General features: G+C 53.9%; 1 protein-coding gene across 1 annotated transcript in view; it reads right to left on the reverse strand.

The window, feature by feature from the left end:
• COL17A1 (collagen type XVII alpha 1 chain) overlaps positions 1-20299 on the reverse strand; it is a 41174-nt gene that overhangs the window by 5332 nt on the left and 15543 nt on the right. The window contains exons 15-43 of the mRNA XM_068961563.1: positions 19176-19220; positions 17920-18141; positions 16966-17184; positions 16602-16631; positions 16200-16226; positions 14951-14977; positions 14786-14848; positions 13974-14078; positions 13620-13682; positions 12940-12975; positions 12275-12328; positions 11997-12032; positions 11453-11488; positions 10778-10840; positions 9521-9556; positions 9177-9248; positions 8421-8447; positions 7377-7412; positions 5589-5624; positions 5270-5350; positions 4007-4042; positions 2452-2509; positions 2277-2332; positions 2086-2139; positions 1395-1454; positions 1027-1053; positions 696-728; positions 545-619; positions 186-236 (exon numbers count right to left, since the gene is read on the reverse strand). Coding sequence (XP_068817664.1) covers positions 186-236; positions 545-619; positions 696-728; positions 1027-1053; positions 1395-1454; positions 2086-2139; positions 2277-2332; positions 2452-2509; positions 4007-4042; positions 5270-5350; positions 5589-5624; positions 7377-7412; positions 8421-8447; positions 9177-9248; positions 9521-9556; positions 10778-10840; positions 11453-11488; positions 11997-12032; positions 12275-12328; positions 12940-12975; positions 13620-13682; positions 13974-14078; positions 14786-14848; positions 14951-14977; positions 16200-16226; positions 16602-16631; positions 16966-17184; positions 17920-18141; positions 19176-19220 — 1764 coding nt within the window. The remainder of the gene's footprint in view (positions 1-185; positions 237-544; positions 620-695; positions 729-1026; positions 1054-1394; positions 1455-2085; positions 2140-2276; positions 2333-2451; positions 2510-4006; positions 4043-5269; positions 5351-5588; positions 5625-7376; positions 7413-8420; positions 8448-9176; positions 9249-9520; positions 9557-10777; positions 10841-11452; positions 11489-11996; positions 12033-12274; positions 12329-12939; positions 12976-13619; positions 13683-13973; positions 14079-14785; positions 14849-14950; positions 14978-16199; positions 16227-16601; positions 16632-16965; positions 17185-17919; positions 18142-19175; positions 19221-20299) is intronic.

Below are 20299 nucleotides of genomic sequence, written 5' to 3' on the forward strand. Positions count from 1 at the left end.
TTGTCTCCCACCCCTGCTAACTTGTAACCTCCTCAGGGGCAATTCAGAATCTAGCATGTAGAGAAAGTACCTCATTAACACTGAATCATGGATTAGTGAATGAATTAGTTAATCAATATCCTTATTGGCACAATCAACCTCACTTGAAGACGGGGAGAAGAATTTTGGGTACCTTGGGTTCTTACCTCGAGAGGGCCCACCAGGAATGCCAGGAGCCCCTGGGACTCCGGGATCACCTGGAATCCGAAACAAGAAGCTGTTTGCATCACCTCCTCCAGGAAGCCTCCCCTGGTTAAGCTCAACCACACTATATCAGCTTGTGACTCAACAACTGTCCCATGTTTCTCAGTCTCATTTCTGGAATGATACCACAGTTTCCTTGGGCAGAGACTGTATCCCTCCAACCCTGTCCCTTTCTCCCTCCAGGCTCTCCTTTCTTCAGCCTCTTCTTCCTCCCACGGCTGGAGCACCAACAAGTACTCCTTGCCCTCTCTTCAGGCTCTGGGAGCCAGCCTTGTTCCCACTCTCCACTGCCTGCACTGACCTTTGTCACCCTTGGGTCCCTGAGGGCCGGGTGGGCCTGGTGGTCCCTGCAGGTTGAGTCCAAGAGAACTGGCGCCTGGAGGCCAACAACACAGTGCAGTCAGCGGGTGGGACAGGCTCCAGTGGGGGGGACGGTGGCGCTCAGCACTTACCTGAGCCTGATAGCCCTGGGGGGCCTCGCTCGCCTGAGGGACACAGCAGAGAGGGGACAGTCAGCTCTGCCCCCCTCTCTCCACGCCCCAGCCGAAGACACCACCTCCCTCCCAAGGCTCCCTAAGACTCATGACACGGCTGGGGCAGCACCAGCCTTTGGGCAGTACCTAGAGCTGCCGCACAGACACGTGCACACACGCACACGGAGGCACAGAATTCTCAACCACAGACATCCTTTAATCACTCATTTGGACAAAACCCCAGAAGCTCAGCGATCTCAGAAGGTCAGCCCCCGCCCCCTAGGATTGTTTGAGGCCAGTTCCCCTGTACCTTGGTGTCCTCGGGGGCCTGGGGGGCCTGGGGGAGAAAGCAGACAGTTGTGAGACATGTCCCAACCAGATGCTGTGACTTCAAGGGGCCCGAGGAGGGGGGCGGGACAGGGATCTGGGCCCAGAGCAGACTCAGGGCTTGGGGCTCCCCACACGTCTCCTCCAACAGGACAAGGCAGAGGCGGATATGCTTTGCAGAGCTTCTGACCAACCCCCGGCCCCTGCTCCAAGCTGCTGAGCTCCTAATGGGATGTGGCAGGAGAATGAAGACCTGCCCCAGCTCGCCCAGTCTTGTCCAAATTCCTCTGGCCACCAGCAGGCCAAAGAGGGGCACACTGACTCCCGAGCCCCCTAAGACACTGCTCTCACCTTGGTCTCCCTTGGGGCCTGGGGGGCCAGGTGGGCCTGGAGGGCCAGAGAAGAAGGTCTCTGTTGAGGGAAGAAACAGCTTTGAGTGTGGACGCAATGATGTTTGTGAGGGAGCAGCATCTAGAGCAGCACCAGTCGTTCTGTAGACGATCAATATTTGCCAATGAATGGGTGGATGGATGGATGGATGGTTGGTCGGGAAGTTGGACAGAAAAATACGTAAGAGTAAAGAAGGAATGAACAGGCTGCTGCGTGGATGGATGGATTGTCTGCTAGGGACAAGTTCTGGGCTAAAGTTTGCTCTAAACTTATTTCCATATGTTTCTGTGTTTTACTGTCAGCATTTATCTCACTTCAGGAGCATGTGTCCTGCCCACTTTATCAGAACTGGACTCCCTGAGGACAGGAACTAGGTCTCTCCAGTCAGCCCAGAAGCTCCCCAAGGGCAGAATCAGCTGCCTCCCCCAGGCTGGGCCACCAGGGGCTCTCATGGTGGCTGGGTTGACATCAGCACCCTCTTTCCAGGCAGCAGGTAGCATGGCGTTTATGCAAACACATCCATGGTGGCAGGTCAGAAGGAGGGAGCATGGAGAGTAGGTCAGAAGACCACGTGCCCGTGACCACAGCGTGTGTTGGGGTTGGGGCTGGGGCTGAGGTGGGGAACAGGAGTGCTTTGACTCCCCGGCATTACCTGAGCTGGTCAGGAGAGATCCTGGTGGGCCCGGTGGGCCTGGCAAGCCTTCCCCTAGATAAGAGAACCGCCCAAGACTTATTAATTCCAAGAGGTGGCCAGGAACCCTCTGCCCAGGAGGAGCAGCAGAGAAGCTCTTTTCTAAGAACCAGCCGGGAAGCAGCCCAGGCTCTGGTCCCATTGTCTCCTACCTACCCAGCTCTCAGCTGCTGGGCCTTGGGGTCCTGGGGAGCCTGGAATGGACAGTCTTGTAGAAAAGGGTAAGGAAGAGGCAATGCTGAACCCAGGGTCTTGCTTCCTTACTAAGTGCCTTGAGACCCTGCCCCGTCCCCAAGGTTTCCCACTTTCCAAAGATCCCTGAGGTGCTCACCTGGTGGCCCAGGTGGTCCAGGTGGGCCTGGGGGGCCTCGTAAATCAATACCTTCTGTGGAAAGAAGAAACCAGAAATGAGTAAAAGCTGTCATGAGACTGCTGTCTCTGCCAGCCTTACCCCTCACCAGGATCATCAGCAACTCTACTTACACCCCCACACCAGGTCATGGGTCATGGCCTGGGACCTCTAAGACACCCTTGGCTAGAGGTGCCTTTGGCTCTGAGTAGGGTGGGGCTGAGTGGAGCTCCCTGGTGGCTGTTGCCAGTGTGGCAGTGATGAGTAGGAGCACAGCTTCGGTGTCAGAGAGCCTGAGTTCAAGACCTGCCTCACCACTGCTGGCTTGTGACCTTGGGCAAGATCTTGAGCTCTATCAGCATCAGTTCCTTCTGCTGTAAACCAGAGGCCCAAGACCTGTATCACCAGGGCGTTGCACAGACTCAGTGTGCCACAGTGGCAGGCACATGGCGACTGCCGGACCAGGGCAGGCATTGTCTTTGTTGTTAAGGTGTCCAGGAGGGCGGCCCACAACATCTCTGCCTGGGCTCTTTAAAGAATGGGGAACAGGAGGACCCAGGAGTCACCCCTGCCAGGCCGAGTCTGGGGCTGAGAACCCAGGGACCCCTGTGGCTGTTTTGGGCGGGGAGGTCCAGGACTCCTCTCATCACACCCACAGGGCTCGGTGGAGACACCCCATGTGGCCCTGGTCCTCCTGGAATTGGAAGAACCTCTCTGACAGCTGCGTCATCGCCTGTGACTCATCTCCATGGCTGATAAAGCCCCTCTGTTCTCCTCTCTCTCAGCTAGCACTGCGTCTCGGCGGAAACGGCCATCCTTACACTGGGGCTCACGATGACTCACTGGTGCAGCTGCCGCAGGCCCCCATGCACGGCCGCCTCCCCCACTCCCACCCCCCCCTCGTCACCTGTCCCAGAGAAAATGGTGGTACTCACGGGTGGACAGGACCTCAGAGATGGAGCTGCTGCTGCCCATGAACGATTCGCCAGCCAGGCCTGGCTCCCCTCGCGGGCCTGTGGGGAGGACACAAAGTTGGGGGTCACTGCTCGCAACAATCTGTCAGTGTGAGGCTGAGCTGAGGATGGGTGGGGCTGAGCCAAGTGTGGGTGGGGCCAGAGTGTTGGCTGGGAACCAGAAACACCCCAGGAAGAAATGGAGGATCTGGAGCTGGATGGTATTTTGGATACAGTTTGGATATTTGGCTAAGTTGCTGGACAGTGACCTGATTCTCAGGATCTGGTCACAAGAAGCCTGAGGTCTGTGAAAATTGCTAAGCTTGATCCTGATCCAGGAGCCTCAATCTCCCTTTCTAGGGGACCCCTACCTCCTCAGAAACATGGAAGGGGGTGGGAAGAGGTGTCTTCTCTGGCTGCTGAGGCCTTGCAAGGGCCTTGTGATGGGCTGGGGGGGCCCCTCGCCTCCCTTCCCAGGATGCACCTCTCTCACTTCATTTAAAAATGGGCACATTTCCACCCTGGGAAGGAAGCTCTCCCCACAGCCTATGGTTATGCATTCCTCCAGAGCGATACATACCTTGCTGTCCTGGGAGACCAGCTGGACCAACAGGGCCTGGAAATGGGGTTGGGGAAGAATAGGTTTTACCACACCTTGAGGGTCAGAGTTCTAGAAGAACTGAAGAAAAGGCAGGTGCCTAGATATATAAGTAGCTTCCTCACAAGGCATGGCCCAAAGTGATCAGCTTGCTTATTTGAAAGCAATAAGCAATTTGAGACCTGCCCTGTGGTCTGTTCTGGTGAGAAATTCTCTGTCAGGCACTGGAGCCCCTGCGATGGGCAGGACTCTGACACTGTCCTCTGATGATTAGAGGTTTCTAAACACTCACTCCCCTCTGTCACTGGAGTTTATCAGGAGAGAAGGCTGGTCCATACTTGCACTGGTCGTGTTAAATAATGTATTTCATTTACACATAAACATTTTAAATAATTGAAAAAGATATTAAAAAAAACAGGCATTTTAGATAAATAGAAAAAATATCACCCATAATTCTTTAACTTGCAGGCATTTTGTTTTATTTCCTTCCAACAATTTTTTCTTATAAAAATGTAGTTGCAACCACCAAGCACACATTGAGTATGCTGTGCTAAGTCGCTCAGTCATGTCTGACGCTTTGCGACCCCATGAACTATAGCCTACAAGACTCCTCTGTCCATAGGGATTCTCCAGGCAAGAATACTGGAGTGGGTTGCCATTTCCTTCTCCAAGGGATCTTCCCAACCCAGGGATAGAATCCAGGTCTCCCACATTGCAGGCGGATTCTTTATTGACTGGGGGAAGCCTGTTATCGAGTATTCTCCTCTTTAAACATCTTTCTTTTAAGTCTTCATATTTTTGTAGCCATCTCATTATTGTTGGACAATTTAAGGGATGTTTGCTTCAAATAGACCCCTAGCATTTTTGTTGCCCTTGATGCATATTATCAAGTTGTTTTCCAAGAGGCAACAATTTGAGAACAGACTCTTGACAGGTCCAGAGGCAGAGGAACCTGGGCCGAACCCTGACTCAGCTACTTCTTAGCTGCATGGCCTTAAGCACATCAGTTACCTGCTGGAGCCTGCAGTGGTGCTGTGGGGCCCTATGGAAGCAAAGCACACACAGGGCTTGGGATACTTGCTGGGGATTAATCAGAGCTCACCAGGCTGTTGGGGAGGGGCTTTCTCAGCCTCTTCCTATTCTTCCCTGGTTCCAACCCAGGTTTCAGATTTGACTGAACGCTACTGTAGTCAAACGTCAGCAAGCCTGATGCTGACCTGGGGCAAAGCAAGAAAACAGACTGACCTGGGGCTCCCGGAGGTCCTGGAGGTCCCATGGCTCCAGGAGGTCCCGGGGGACCTGGGACAGTGATAGTCGACGATCCCTCTGTAAACAGAAGGCACGTTCAACGCTGAGCCCCACTCTCCTCATTCAGAGGCACAGGGACCAGGCCGGGCTGTGGGCCAGGTTGGGCCAGTACCACCTCTAAAATTCCCCCACCCACCTCCCTCTGACTGGCAGAGCTCAGCACTGCATTCTGCCCAAAGCACCGAGCCTGCAGATGTGGAGGGTGTGGAGACAGAGCCAGGACAGATGCCCAGTACCCTCTGCAGGGCCTGCCTACCTGAAGTCACGATCTTGCCTGGAGCTCCTGGTTCACCTGGGAGGGGAGGAAGACGAGAGTGGTCAGTCCCAGGATCAGTTAGTGGTTCAATAAATCATTTTCAAGGCTTCTGATTGCATCTGAGACCCACTCCTGGGCTTCTAACCCTCAGGCTAAAGGTATTTGAATGAACTGAAGGGGAACAGGCAGGATGCATTAAGCACCAGTCTGTGCCCAGGAGACCCTGGAGGCCAGAGTGTCAATCTTCTTGGCTCACAATAGCTTTGGGACGAAGCTGGGTCTCTGCGAAGGGGCTTCACTGGTGGGTGTTGGAGTGTGTGCCTTTTGATGAGGCCAGAATATGCCAACTCAGGAGTCTTTCCCACTCCCATAGTCTGTCTTCTTCCACCATGGGCATCGAAGGCTCCTACTGGGAATTTCTTTAGGTGGAAAGAGTACTGAGAGGTCAAAGAGCAGAGGTAGTAAGCCTGCAGGGTCAAGTCTAAGTCCCATGCTCCTCAGGTGCCAATTCCCTGTGACAGGATAGGGGCTGTGCAGAGTTAAGGGGCAGGGGATCTGTGGTCTGAGGAATCCCGAGTTATGTAAAGGTTAACAGATGTCTTCTCTGCCTTGTGTTTCAGAGGGTTGAAAGGGCAAATGTGCATGGAAGACTTCCAAGAAGGGGATGGCAGATTCACACTTTCTCAAGGCCATCTCAATGAGGAATCTCTGTGGACTGGAAACCCACAGATTCTAGAGAACCTAGAGAGTGAAGTAGAGGATGGAAAAGTCCTTGACTGGAACTTTCTGGTCATTTTCCAAGGCCTGTGGGTATTCAGTCATCCACTCACTGAGGGGTGATGATGCTGATTTCCCCCTTTGGGGGAGCAGAGGGGTGGTCTCTGCTTGTGTCCTGCCAGCCCCTGGGGGTCAAATCTAAGAGAAAGTGCTTGAGTTATTTTTGTTGGAACACAGTCTAGTAGCAGGGACAATGTCCACCTCTTGTGCACACTGGACAGAAAGCCACAGCTCCTAGAGAAGGGCAGGGGGGCTCTCCTGGAGAATCCCAGCCTCTCCCTGAGCAGATCTGTGGACCCAGAGATGTGTCTGGCCGGGATGTGCCCGAAAGAACTCCTTGGCCCCACCCAGTTGTTGGGAACAGTTTCTGGAAAGTAGGTCTCCACAAGGTGACGGTGACAGAGGGCAGCTCTATGGAATGTCAGGGTTCAGGATGGTAGGCTCACAGGGATGGAAGGCGAGGACCGTCCCTGAGCAACGCCTGTCCTAGACTGGCTCAGGGCTGGGGGCGGATGCTAGCGTTGCCCTATGAGGAAGGGTCCAGCCTTGAGGATGCTCCCTCCAGAACTCTGACTTTGCCCTCTCAGTAGCATCTGAGACCCTCCTGAATGAAAGCTCCCCAGTTACACTGAGGTCTATGGGGATTATAAAACCTGTCCCAGGGAAGAGTCACACTATGGGGGGACCAGCCTAAGCGAGGGGATGGAGCACTTTCGGGGTGTTTTAGAGGTGGGATGGAAAGGCCTTCAGGGGTGGGGGCAGCATCCTTCCAGATCCTCTTTTATCAAAGGCTGGGGGAAACCCAGGCCCCAAAGTGAGGTTCTAGACTGTGGGGAACAGAGTGGGGCTTGAAGATTCAGGGCTTAGTTGATCGGAAGAATCCTTGGCTCCTCAACCTCCCAGCCTTCCTCTGAAGCCACTAGATGCCACTGTTGATCCAGGCTCTTGCCAGAGAGGGGCCTCCTGCAAAAATGACTAGTGACTGTCTAGTTTGTTTGCAAAACCACTTACCTTTAACTCCTGGTCTGCCGGGGGTACCAGGAATCCCTGATGTGATGGAAAACAAGCGAGTCAGGATGATGAAGGGCCAGCAGTCTCCCTGTGGTGGCACCTAGCACTCGGTCACCCAGCAAGGCTGCAATCAGGCCCAGCAGGCCTGCAGGCCCAGCTGACTCTGACTTCCACGTGGGCCCAGCGGACCCACGGGCAGCTTCTTGCTCTGAGCCCTTCTCCATCTCTAGGAAATGGGGCAACAGCTGGGCTGGAAGGAGGCAGAGGTGCATGGACCCTGCTGTGGGGGATCCCAGCCCCTGCAGCCTCGGGGAGTAGGGGCTGGGCTATATATCTGATATATCAGATATATTCCTATATCTGATATATCAGATATATTCCTATATCTGATATATCAGATATATTCCTATATCTGATATATCAGATATATTCCTATATCTGATAACATTGCCTCTTGCTTTCATTCCACTAGGAAGCATTAGAAACAAGTCCCTGTGCGCTGAACTGTTGGGGGATATGTTGTTTGCTTTTATTTTACATCTCTGCCTAATTTCCTTTAGGGGTTGGGGCTGGTATGGCAACAGTTTCTCAGATCCAGGTGGGTGCACACTCTCCAGCTATTGGACAGAATGGACACTGGGGCTGTCCCAGAGAGGCTGGGCCCTTCTGCGTGACACGACACCCACTCCCTGCTAAGCCATGGAGGATGTGGTCTCTGTGGGACTAACAGAACTTCTGAGCCTGGAGCCTCCTCACAGGGTGGGGGGAAGTGTGTGTGCTGCGGGCGGGGGTGGGGGTGGGGTCCCTGCACCATAGGGGGCCAGGTTCAGGCAGACAGAATTTGCTTGTGATCTAACCTCATCTCTTCCAGAGTGCCTTTCAAGATTGTTCTATGAGTCTTTTACCTGCCTAAGGTGTTTCTTCAGACTCAGTAAAATGACCTGAACCCATTCTTGCTGGAGGGTGAGGGGAGGAATGGAAACACTCTGGTGACTGGAGAAGCTTCTGCAGAATGCCGGGGGTGGGAGTGACCCAATAACTCACCCTGAGGTCCTTGGGGTCCAGTGAGACCTATGCAAAAAAAAGACAGGAGAGGAGAGGTGAAGGGCTGAGGAGCTCCCGCCTCAGCCCAGAAGCAGTGCAGGGAGATGAACCCTGTGTGGGGGGCAGCCGGACTCCAGGGTCCTCATCACCCTCTGGGTGATGTGCAGTTCTCTGACCCACTGCTCCACTGGGGGATGGTCCTTAGCCTTTTTGGGGTCTCAGACCCAGAAAGTTCACACACTCATTGACTCTCGTGCTGCCCCCTAGGCTATCTCCTTGGCGCTCCCCATCTGTGCACCCGCCAGAGGAACCAGGGGCCCCCTGCTCCTCACAGGCCCCGGAGGACTGCCATCCGCCCTCATGGCTTTCTTGTTCTGACTTAGTCCCCCTGCAGCTCTGGGGATCTTGCTCCTGTTGGGCCTTTGGCGGTGACCCTAACAACCGCTTCTTTTCCCAGACTGGCAGCCGCTGGTGACTGTTCCAGCTATGGCCTGAGGAGGTCTGAAGAGCTCAGAGGAACCAGGAACTGAGTGGTGATAAACTGCCATTTTAAAGAGACTCCTTGACGCTTTCTAGAACTCCTTGCTTTTGGTGTTGATCTTTTTTCCTGAGTTGCGTGACTGAGCTGTCAAGACCCACAGTCATTATGCCCGGCTCAAGCCAGCATTTTCCTGATGAGCTTCTGGAGGAAAATGCACTCAGAAAGGTATACACACACACACACAGCACGGCCAGCTCCCTCTTCCCGCTCTTTACCTGGCTTCCCTGGGTCCCCAGAAGGTCCTGGTAAGCCCCGGGTTCCCGGCATTCCTGGAAGACCTTGTTCCCCTAGAGAGAGCAATGCCACATGGAGAGTTTTCCCTCTAGGCAAGCTGGCTGGCCTGCACATGGGAGCTAGGGGCTCTTGGGTTCTACTGAATAACTTGCCAGCAGATGGAAGGGAGGAAGGGGGTGAGACTCGGGCCGTGCACACCTCCCTGTGATATACACCCCCTGGCATTGTGATTGGGGGGCTGGGGGCTGCCTGTTGGGATGTGGACGGGGCTCGGAGGGGTAGGCAGGGGAGGTGGGGGAGTGAGGAGAGCAGCTCCGCGACCAACCTCTTGGGCCTTGATGTCCGTCGGGGCCAGCGGGTCCTGGGAAAGCAGATCAAAACTCTTCAGTGACTCTGGGAGCTTCCCTGGGACTCCTCCTTCAACCACCGTACAGCCTCGCAAGCTGTCTCCTAGGTGGTGGGGGGTGAGCCCACGCAGCCCCTCCTGCAGCCATGAGACTCAGAAGAAGCCCTGTCCTTGTCACACTGCTGGACACAGCTTTCCCCTGCCCTCTCCTCCTTTTCCCCCGCCCTCTCCTCCTAATGCCTCTTTTCCTGCCGAGAGCTCTTCCATGGTCCCCACTGCATGTCCCCCACAAGGTGCTCAATGCGTGTTGGCCTGGAGGTCAGCGTCCTCTAAGATCTTGTCTTCTCTGCTGTAGGCATCATTCTAACCTCTGTCCAAAGTCATGTCCATCTGGGACCAGCCCTTGCTTTTTGCCACCTCTCCGTCTGTCCTCACTCATATGGCTGCCTCTGGGGTTAAAATCTTCTTTACTTTTTCAAACCATCTGAAGAGCCCCTTCCTCCCTCCTTCTGGTTGGAAGAAGACTCTCTCTCTGCTGTTTCCTCAGATGACCCTGTACCTCTCATGACCCTCGTCACCCCGCACAAGCTTTATCTCCCCTCGAGGGAGGTAAAGCATCTTATTGCCCACCACAGAATTGTGAACTCCGTCAGCACTTCCTAATAGTTTGTTAAATGAATGAGATCATCAAGGCACCACATCCCTATCAGTGGGGCTTAAACCCTTCTAGGACGTGTTGCCAAATGCCTGGCCACATGGGGGGGTCTTTGGCCAGCTTTCTTGTCCTGGCTGACAGGCCCCTCAGGAAGGGTCAGCCGAAGGGCTGAACCCTGCGATCTGGCTGTGAGACCAGCCCTGGAGTATCAGGGCTGTGCCTAGAATTTTGCAGGTTCTGAAGAACCTCAGCTCTTGCCTGTCCTCCCCAGGGACCTGAGTACCTTGGAGGCAGGAACTGGGGAGTGGAGGGGGTGCAGAGGAGGGTGGCAGGGAAGGGGGATGGACCATGTCTTGCCAAGGCCCCCCACCCTCAGAGCAGTAAGAAGCTGTCAGAGACAGTGGCAGCTCTGAGCCCCAAGAGTATGCCCAGATCCAGGAAGAGACTGTAAATGGAGTCTCTGCCAGGCATGGACAGATTAGAGAATGGGAGACACAGCTCTAGATGGATCTCAGCTCTAGGGCTGTGATGACGATGGCAGCGGTGCAGACCCATGGTGCGTGCTGCTTTGAGACACTCACCCATCGCTCCTTTAGCCCCGGGCTCACCCACGGCACCAGGTAAACCTTTCAAGCCAGGCTCGCCTGCAAAGGAAGTGGACTAGGTGATGGAGGAGCTTGACCATGGTAGAGCATGCCACCCTGCCAGGCACCCTGAAGCCTGCCACCTCTCCCACCAGAGGAACCTGGCATGCCAACCGGAGGCTGGGGACGGTGTTTGCTTTCATTCTAAAGTCAGGCCTCCCACCCCCGGCAGCAGGCCTGGACTGGCCCAGAGGCCACGCCTGGTCTGGAGGGGCCTGTGTATGAGTCTCATTTCCTTGGCAACAAAAAGCTACCTCTTGTGGCCAAAGCACTAGTACTATTTCCTTTCAATCATGCAAGTTGGCACGAGGTAAGTGAGGAAAGGGATATGAGTAGTGTAAAGGGTCTGCCACTTTGGGAAAAACTTAGTTTTCCAAGTAAATTCTTCAAAAAAATCAGAGATAATCATAAACTATCTTTTCTGTCCCAAACATATATTGCTGATGCTGGCTTATACTCCACTCTAGACTGCAAGTCCTCTGAAGGTTTTTAGACAGAGATTCTATCTGATGCTTCTGTATTTCACTCCCCTCCCCACCCCCGCCACTTACAGTATCCAGTGGATTTATAAAAAGTCTTTAAAGTAACCGTAGATTCCTGTGTGGGACTGACCTGTGAGGCCTCGGGGTCCTTTCTCACCCTGGTCACCTGAAATAAACATGGGGAGGGGGCAGGGGTAGAGGAAGCAAGCATCAGTCAGGAGCAAGGAAAAGAATCTCACTCAGCTAGAGGGACCCTGGCTGCAGAACAGGTCCCATAGTATCTGGAAGCTGCTGTCAGCCGAAAGTTGGTGAGAACTCAGCATTAACAAAGACCCAGAAAGCAAGCTAGATAGATTTCTTCTGGGTCAGGGCCCAGCTGCAAACTGACCCAGGCCTTTCTGTCTCACCAGTGGGTGCTGGGGGTAACAGGGAGTCCAGTCTAGTGGGGAGAGGCCTCAGGGCCGTGTCCTCGCCCCTCCGGGGGCCACCCGACTGCAGCACTGTGATGCTGGTGCTGCCTCCCCTCTCTGAGCCTCAGCAGCACTATCTGAGAGGCTGGACTGGAGCCTTGGGTCCCTCCCAGCCTAGGGTCTGGCCGTCAAGGCCCGGGGGCAGGGTTCACATCTGGGTCCCCAGGCTGTGGTGGTGTCCGAGGAGCAGCAGGAGCAGCCCACCTTTGGGTCCCGGTGGTCCCATGGGTCCTTTGTCACCTGAAAAGGAAACGGTCACCTCAGCGTGAAGAGCCTTCGTGGGACGAACAAGAAGGGGCAGAATCTGTGTCTGAAGTCAGGCTCCCCCACCGTCCTGACTGCCCCTTCCCCTCACACACCTGTCGGCCTGCGCAGGCGGTTGGTGTGTCCACCAGACCCTCCCTGTGCCCCAGACCTCCTTCTTGAGTGAGCTGTATCTCTAAGGTACTGTCCCCTCCCTCCAGTCCCTGCCCCCAGCTTACCTTTGATACCAGGGAGTCCCACTTCACCTCGGAGTCCTTGGGGACCTATAGAGCCTGCACACAGAGGAAACCACATGGGTGGATGAGTGTCCCCAGCTTTGGAAGGGATGGATGTGCACACGCGTACATGCCTACATCCACACACAAATACCTGCTGGGCACACACATGCACAGACAAACACACTCCCTGGTGTAACAGTCAAGTGCTGCTGTTCACGGTCTCCTCCCACGGCCCCGCTCCTTCATTCTGGACTAGGTTCCTGGCCCCTGCGATTCCCAGGCGCAGGCATGAGAACCTGTGGGGACCCTGGCAGGGACGCTGGACCGCAGGACAGTGTGGGCTGCAGCTCAAGACACCGGGCACGAGCTCTGGCCCACAGGGATGAGGGGAGGCAGGCGCTTTGCTCAGAGCAAGGCAGGATGGGAGCCACCTGCTGGAAGTGCTGGAGGGTCTGGTCCCCCAAGTCGGGTAAGAACAGAGTCTCATGGGACCCAATGTACCTGACCTTAGCCACAGGGGACACACAGGCAGAAGTGAGCTTTGTGTCTCCAGGAGGCTCTCTTTAGAATTGCTTCTTTGGCTTTAAAAATGTTTGTTTCTCCATTTTAACCTCCCTCTCTTTGCCTCAGAAATAGCATTTATTTTTGAGAAGAAGGCCACTGACCTGGGGGACCCTGTGGGCCAGGAGAACCACTGGAACCTGAGGAGGACAACACAACAGTAATGATCAGATGGGTCAGGTACAGGCCGGGACACTGACCCCATGCAGAGTGGCATGTGGAGAGGGTGGGGCATACACCCCAGGTGAGGGCTGCGTGTGTGCACCAGGACCCCAGAGTCGGCGGGTCCAGGAGTGACCCCAGTGTGAAGTCCTCCTTAGGGAGGAAGCTGCGGCTGCCAGGATCAAGAGACCCCTTGCTCCTTCCCAGTCGAACACTTGGACTGAGGCAGGGGTAGAGAAGAGAGGGGACCAGTTGGACATCGCACTGTGAGAAGGCCCTATCCCTTGGTGTGTCCAGACAGATAGCTCTCAAATGTTTGCCTCTGGGCCCTGTCTGGCAAGGAAATTGTCTGACTTCTGATTTCCAGATCCATCTGCCCACTTAGGGGCCACATAACAGGGTCATTTATCAGAGATGGAGGCATAACCCCCAAATTCACCACAGAGCCAAACATACAGCTCCAATCCTGACACCCAGGGACTCATTTTTGGGGAGGGGGACCCTCTCTGGGCCTGTCAACCCTGGAGCTGTGGATAAGGGCTGTCTGGGATCCCAGGGTCTGGACCTCTGAGATGCCTCCTGGACAGGGCAGACCTGGGCACTGTGTGGGCACTTGACTTACCTTTGGGACCGACAGAGCCTGGGACACCAGGTGGGCCAGGAATACCTGGTTTACCAGCATCCCCTGGGGAGAAATAAGCACTCTGAGAGAGTACCCCCACTTCGGTTGCCCACTCAGCCCACTGGTATCATTTGCAGGGTGGAAAACACTTCCCACCCTGCTGGTGGTCTCGGATCCATTGGGCCTGAACCCACATCCCAGCCCATGCCCCATTCTTAGACCACAGGATCCAGCACAGACCCTGGCTCAAAGCAGCTGCTCAGCTAATGCAAATGAAAGAGAGGGGGAGGGAGAACTGCGTGAGGAGGAAGTGTGGATGCAGCCAGTCCTCCCAGTGAAGGAACCGCCTCTTACCTCGGTCTCCTTTCTCTCCGACCCCAGGGGGCCCTGGTTCACCACGAGGTCCCATGGGGCCTTCTCGCCCTCTCTGGCCCATGGGTCCCTCCATGCCAGGCTCACCTAAAGACAGAAATGCCAACCTCAGCTAGTCACCAGCTAGGCAGCAGCTTGCTGGCAGGACACCTGCCTGGAGTCTCCACACCCACCTCCCTACTTTTCTCCCTCTGGAGCCCAGACTCAGTGCAGAAGCCAGAGAATTTGAAAATGCAAGTGGATCATGTCCCATTTCTGCCCCAACCTGCAAACAGCTTCTCAGCTCACTGAGAATAAAAGCCATATCCTTGCAAGGTCTCCAAGGCCCCTCCCTCTTGACTCTTGGCCTCCTTTGAGGGCTCCAGACGCCCTCCTCCTCCTCCTCCTCCCCAAGCTCCTAGACCCTTGCCCCAGGCCTGTAGCTGCTCCCTCTGCCTGGAAGGTCCCACTGGATCATCTTAGGCCTGGCTCCCTCTCCCACTTCACATCTCTGCTCAAATGGCACCTTCTCAGCAAGGCCTTCCCTGCCAGCTTTATTTTCAGTTACCCCTCAGCCCTTCCAGGCACCCTGGGCTCTATGTTCCTATTTTACCAGTCACTTCCTCCCTCTTATACTTTGCTTATCTATTATGTCTATTGTTTATCTGCACCCAAAAGTAGGCAGGGGTTCTCTGTTTTGTTCACCACTCTCTCCCCAGCACCTAAAAGAGGGCCTGGCACACAGCACGTATCTAACAAAAACATTTACTGAATGAATGAATGAGGGAATAAGTGAACAGAGAAGTCATTCTTACCCATGTTGCCTTTCTGTCCCTTTGGTCCCTCTGGACCTTGGTGGCCCAAGGGCCCAGGGATACCTGCGGACACACAAGAATAGCTCAGCCTTGCTTTCCTCCCAGACCCCAGGAGCCAGGACCCACCGGTCCACAACCCTAGCAGCACCCTCACAGGCTACACACCTGGAGTTCCAGGGAACCCGCGGTCTCCTGTGGGAACGGAGAAAGAAAAGTCAAGCAGAGGACCCAGGCTGATCACCTGAGGGAGTCTCCAGTGGAATTTAGGTAGGATGGCCAAACTACAATAAGGGACGCTCAGTTAAGTCTGAATTGCAGATAAACACGGAACGAATTTGTAGTGTTTGGAACATACTTATAGTGAAGAATGAGTTATTGTTTATCTGTGATTCAGATTTGACTGCATGATGGTGTGAAATGAAAATATCTCCTGTATTAATGAACAAGAAATTTCACAGCCATCAGCAATTTCTGGCCTCCAAATGTGAATGAGGACTCCCCAAACTGCGATCCAGCAGATGCTGCTGCCCCCACAGTGATTGCTGGGGAGCTGGGGGAATGCGAGAGGCAAGGTGAACAAGGAAACAGTATTGAGGCCAGACAGCTGGGTGCGCATGAAAGAAATGAATTCAGCAAGCCCAGAGGCTTGCCTCCTTCCATACATAGCATGCTCACTTCCTTACCTGGATCCCTGATCTTTGATCATGTTCAGACTGCCTGCTCTCTCTGTTGCAAACTTCTATATAGCCTGACCCCCACTACCCGCTCACAGCAGTTCTCTCAGAGATCCTGACATGCTGTTTTCCAGGCTCAGAGTCCTAAACATTCCCACCAAACAAAATAACTCTCTACTTTCAAGTTGTGACTGTATTTTTTAGTCCACAATCGTCAGGATGGGTTCACAGCCTGCAAGCTGGAGCCTTGGGGAATGGAATACAGAGGTGATGACCCAGAGTGTGCGTGTGGGGGGCAGGGAATCCTGAAGTTGGGAGGCCACCAAGTAGAGGAACCCCAATTCCTGCACTGGGATCTCTTGAGAAGGGCGGTGAAGCTGAGAAGGGAGGGGGTGACCCTGCCATCTCCAATAGTGATTCTCAGAATGGTCTGTGTACCCCTGGCCTTGGAACCACCTGGGCTGATCCAGACCACAGGCCTCCTCAGGGTCCTTGCTGTGGGAACCCCTGAGATCGGGCCAGCGACAGCACTGCCCCAGAGGTGCCGCTCTGCTCTGCTGGGAAGCCCCTGCCCCTCCCCAAAAGCCCGAGGGTCCGCATGCTGCTCTCCAATTCACGGTCCTATCACAAGTGGGGGATGGCCAGGGAGGGTGGGAAGTGTCTTTTCTGGCACTTGCTGATTGCTTTAAACTGTCAACCCTCACTAATATTTAAGGTAAAAATGTACGTGTTCTATTTACCTTTAGGGCCTTGAACTCCCATGTCACCTAAAATAAGAGAGACATGAAAACTGTAAGATGTGGTGAGAAGCCAAGGGCCATCCCCTCCTAAAGGTCAGTGGACAGCATGTAAATGACATGTCATAGTGAGCTGGCGTGTGGTGTGGCTTCCTCTCCATCGCCATCGGTGTCTCTTGGGCTCGTCACTCGCCTCTCTTAGACGACACTTTAGCTCCCTTCCCATTCTAAGATATTCTGACGGTAGAGCCAGTTCTCAGCCCTCCCAACAGATTCTGTAGGATCTTTCCACTGCTCATCCTTCAATTTGAAAAAAACAAAAAAGGTTTCCACCCCCGCCCCCACTCCCCACCCCCAGAAAACTTGGCTCCAAGTACAGGAAAAGGGCTCTATCCACTGCGATACCTTTAGGCCCAGGGCTTCCTCGGAGATTTCCTACAAGAGACAGCAAAGCCGGAGTTAGCTGCACATCTTCTGCGTCACACACACACAAGCACAACACACACATACCTGAAGGGGATCAGTGGTATGGTGGGACGAAACAGGCTAGGGCTAGCTACCTGATTCTAAAGTATGCAGGTTGGACAATGTTCCTTAGCTCTCAGTTTTTCTAACCATAAAATGGGATACCAATATGGGTCCTCCCTCCTTCCCAGAGCTGTCAAGAGACCTGAGTGAGGGGCGCTGGGGATTGCCCTAAACAGACACCACTCCACATACAGGAGCCAGGACTGGGAGCTGCTGGCCTTTTCCCCTGTGATGTACTCACCGTTTTCCTGTTCTGTCTTCAGCCTGACACTCACGAATTGCCAGATGTCCTCCAGATTGTAGCCATCAAGCCCAGATTTTCCTAGACCTTCCCCCAGCCTGGGCGCAACCCCCTGCACAGAGTCCTGGCTGCTCCTCTCCATCTTCTCGTTGTAAGACAAGCGGCCCCTCATTTTCTCCAGCTCCTCCACACGTGCCTTCAGTTTCCTCACCTCCTCGGCTGGAACAGACACACAGAGTCAGCATCAGCACAGGAGCCTGCCAGCCAGTGCCTTCCTAGTGCTCCAAGGGAGGCTGAAATTGGGGCTCTGGAGTCTGTGGTGGCTTCCTTACGCTGCGGGGACATTTTACTGGAATATTTTGGGGGAGATAGTCTGCCGTGGCTACCAGCAGGTTGAGCTACTCAAAAGTGGAACTGAGCCTTGAAGAAGCCTGGCCATGGTGACAGAACTGGCCCTCAAGTCTCCCAAGGGAGCTTGTGTGAGAGTCAACGGAACGTGGAAAGTAGAAAGGCTATGAAAGGTCTGGCCTGATTATTAAGGGCAGCCAGGGGCTTTGAGCAAGGAAATGGCAACCTACTCCAGTGTTCTTGCCTGGAGAATCCTAGGGACGGGGAAGCCTGGTGGGCTGCCATCTATGGAGTCGCATAGAGTTGGACACGACTGAAGCGACTTAGCAGCAGCAGCAGCAGCAGCAGCAGGTGCTTGGAGCAGGATGCCAATGGCATGGGGCCCTGGGCCCCTGGGCCCCTGAGAACCAGGAGCTGCCTTAGAGACCCAGCTCCACCACGGAGCAGCCACAGGACCTCGACCAGGGGCCTCCTGGAGCCCCAGCCTCCTCATCTGCAGGAACAAGGGGTCTGCACCCATGATCTCGGGCCCCTTGGCACCTGACACTTGGGATACTTGCTGGTTCCTGCCCTTCTGAACAGGCAGTGGGGAGCTGCCACACGTACCCAGAGCGATGAGGCCGAAGAGCAGCCCCAGGAGCAGTAGCCAGGTGAGCAGCAGGCCCAGCAGCCACTTCCACCAGCTGCACCAGGAGCCACAGGGGCACCAGGCAGGCGCCGCCCCCCACGAGCCCTTGCCCCCTCCACCAGCGGCCCCACTGCCAAGGGCACCGCCACTGCCGCCGCCGCCGCCCCCACCACCATGGCGGTGGTCGTAGCCGTGGATGTCTGTGGAAGAGAGGGAAAGGGTAAGGTGAATGTCGGCGGCTCGTGCCCCCTTCCCTCCAAATTCTCTAACTTGTGATGATTTCCTGCAGGCCTGAGTGAATATGAGTGGGCTTGCGAGTAGGGCCCTGTGGCTCCTGGAATAAACATGGAGCTGTGGTGGCTGGTGATGAGCAGAGGTCTGACAATCCTGGGCTTGAGCTGTGTGAGCCTGAGAAGGTCCCTTAACCTCTCTGATTACTCTTTTTATAAAATGGAGTTCAAAGTTGACCTTTCTTCATGAAATGGATGTTAAATGAGATAAGGCATGCAGCGTAATTAGCAGAGGATGTAGCAGAGAGCATCAGGGTTAAAATTCTTGATTATGAACATGGATCTGCCACAAGCTCCTGCATTTTATGAAGCCCAAATCTGAATAATCGCCATCTCCACATCTCGGTTCACAAGGCTCTTTATTTGTAATCCCTACAGTGCCTAGAACTATACTCAGCACTTAAAGGGTGGCCAGGAGGCTTTTTATTTCTTTTTAGTGAAAGTGTATTCTGTTTTTAATATCTAAAGTGGGCCCATACTCCTTGATTTCCTTCTCTCATAAGATTATGGGAGCAGGTGAGGAAGGTGTAAGGGCCTGGAGATGTGTGTGATCTTAGGGTCACCTTGAAGGCGTGTGGGCAGGGGGAGGAGAGTGGTTTGTAAGGCCCACCAGTAGCCCTGCTGTATTGCTCCTGCCATGTTGACAGATCCTGGACAGATAGTTGGCACCCAGGCAGTAGGCACCCAGACAGTGGGCGTCCCGCAGGTACACTGTGACTGTGAGCATGTCTCCTGAGCTGAGCTCCTTCTGCAGCCCTGCTTTGGCCCCCAGCCAACCCCTCCACCACCCTCTACCCCACTCCCTTTGAAGGCTTTCTGGGGACACTCTGGACCTGGGGTGCTCATGTGTGCACTGGCTCCGTGCTAGGGGGCTGCTGTCTGGTCCATTCACCATCAACAGCTCCTCCACTCCTGTCGCTGTGGGACCCGCCGCTGTTACTCACCTGCAGAGGAGCCCTTGCCCTTTGCAGACACAGTCTTCACATCTCCTGAAAGAAACACCGAGATCACTGTTTTGGCTGTGCCCTTAAACTGCAGGAGCCCACAGGATGGTCCAGCCTGTGCATGGACCTGCTGTGGGGCTTGAAGTAGGTGTGCCCCAGGGACCTCGTGGAACAGCCATGTGCAGCAACACCATCAACTCAGTCCTCACGGATCTCATACTGCAATAATTGTGTTGATGAAGACTTGGCTTGGCAAACAATTCACAGTGGGCAAAAATACACTGTAATAAACTTTTGTGACCTTAAAGCCCAAGACATTTTTTGGTGGACATACTAGGGGTGACCATGGCGTTCACACAATAAATGTGCTTGTGAGAAATGACTCTTGATTTCTTGGTTAAAAGTCTTTGCACACAGGCTCCTAACCTGAACTGGAAGGAAAAGAAAGGCAAAGATGGGCCGGCAGGAGGGCTGAGAGTGAGTCCCAGATGCTATACGATCACTGAATTTGTGGGCGTGTGTGAGATTTTCTGGAAAAATTGTTTACAGCTTTCACCAGGTTCTGAAAAGGGTCCTTTAGCTCCACAACCCCACCTCCACCCCTAAAATGTAAGGAACTGCTAATTTAGAAGATCTCGCTTCAGATAATCAAAGAAGAAACACTTAAGTATCCAAGAAAAAAAAAAGTAGAAGACTTAGTGTTAGACCTTGAGAGGATTGTAACTGATTTCATTTGCATTAAAAGAAAAATGTTCCATGGCTTAACTTTTCTCTTCCTTTATTGAGCTCCCTGAAATCCATTATTTGGAGAGATTCACAGGAGCCACCATGTGAAGAAATTTGGTAATCCAGGACAGAATCCAGGTATTTGGGAAGAAAAAAAAAGCTAGCAAGTGGTTTGCAAAGCTTTTTTTCTATGAGTTCTGAAAGTCATGGGAGGACTAGTAAGGTGAGAAAAAAAAATGCCACTATGGACTTTAGATGTGCCACAGAAAGTCTTTGCTTCCATAATAAACACACACGAATCAATAGGGGAGTTTGGGAAAATGCAGTCTCTGACACAGCAGGTCTGGGTTAGGGCTCAGGACTCTGCATTTCTAACATGCTCCTGGGTCTTATGATGC

This window comes from Capricornis sumatraensis, chromosome 23 (genome assembly GCF_032405125.1).
Source record: "Capricornis sumatraensis isolate serow.1 chromosome 23, serow.2, whole genome shotgun sequence".
NCBI classification, from domain to species: domain Eukaryota; kingdom Metazoa; phylum Chordata; class Mammalia; order Artiodactyla; family Bovidae; genus Capricornis; species Capricornis sumatraensis.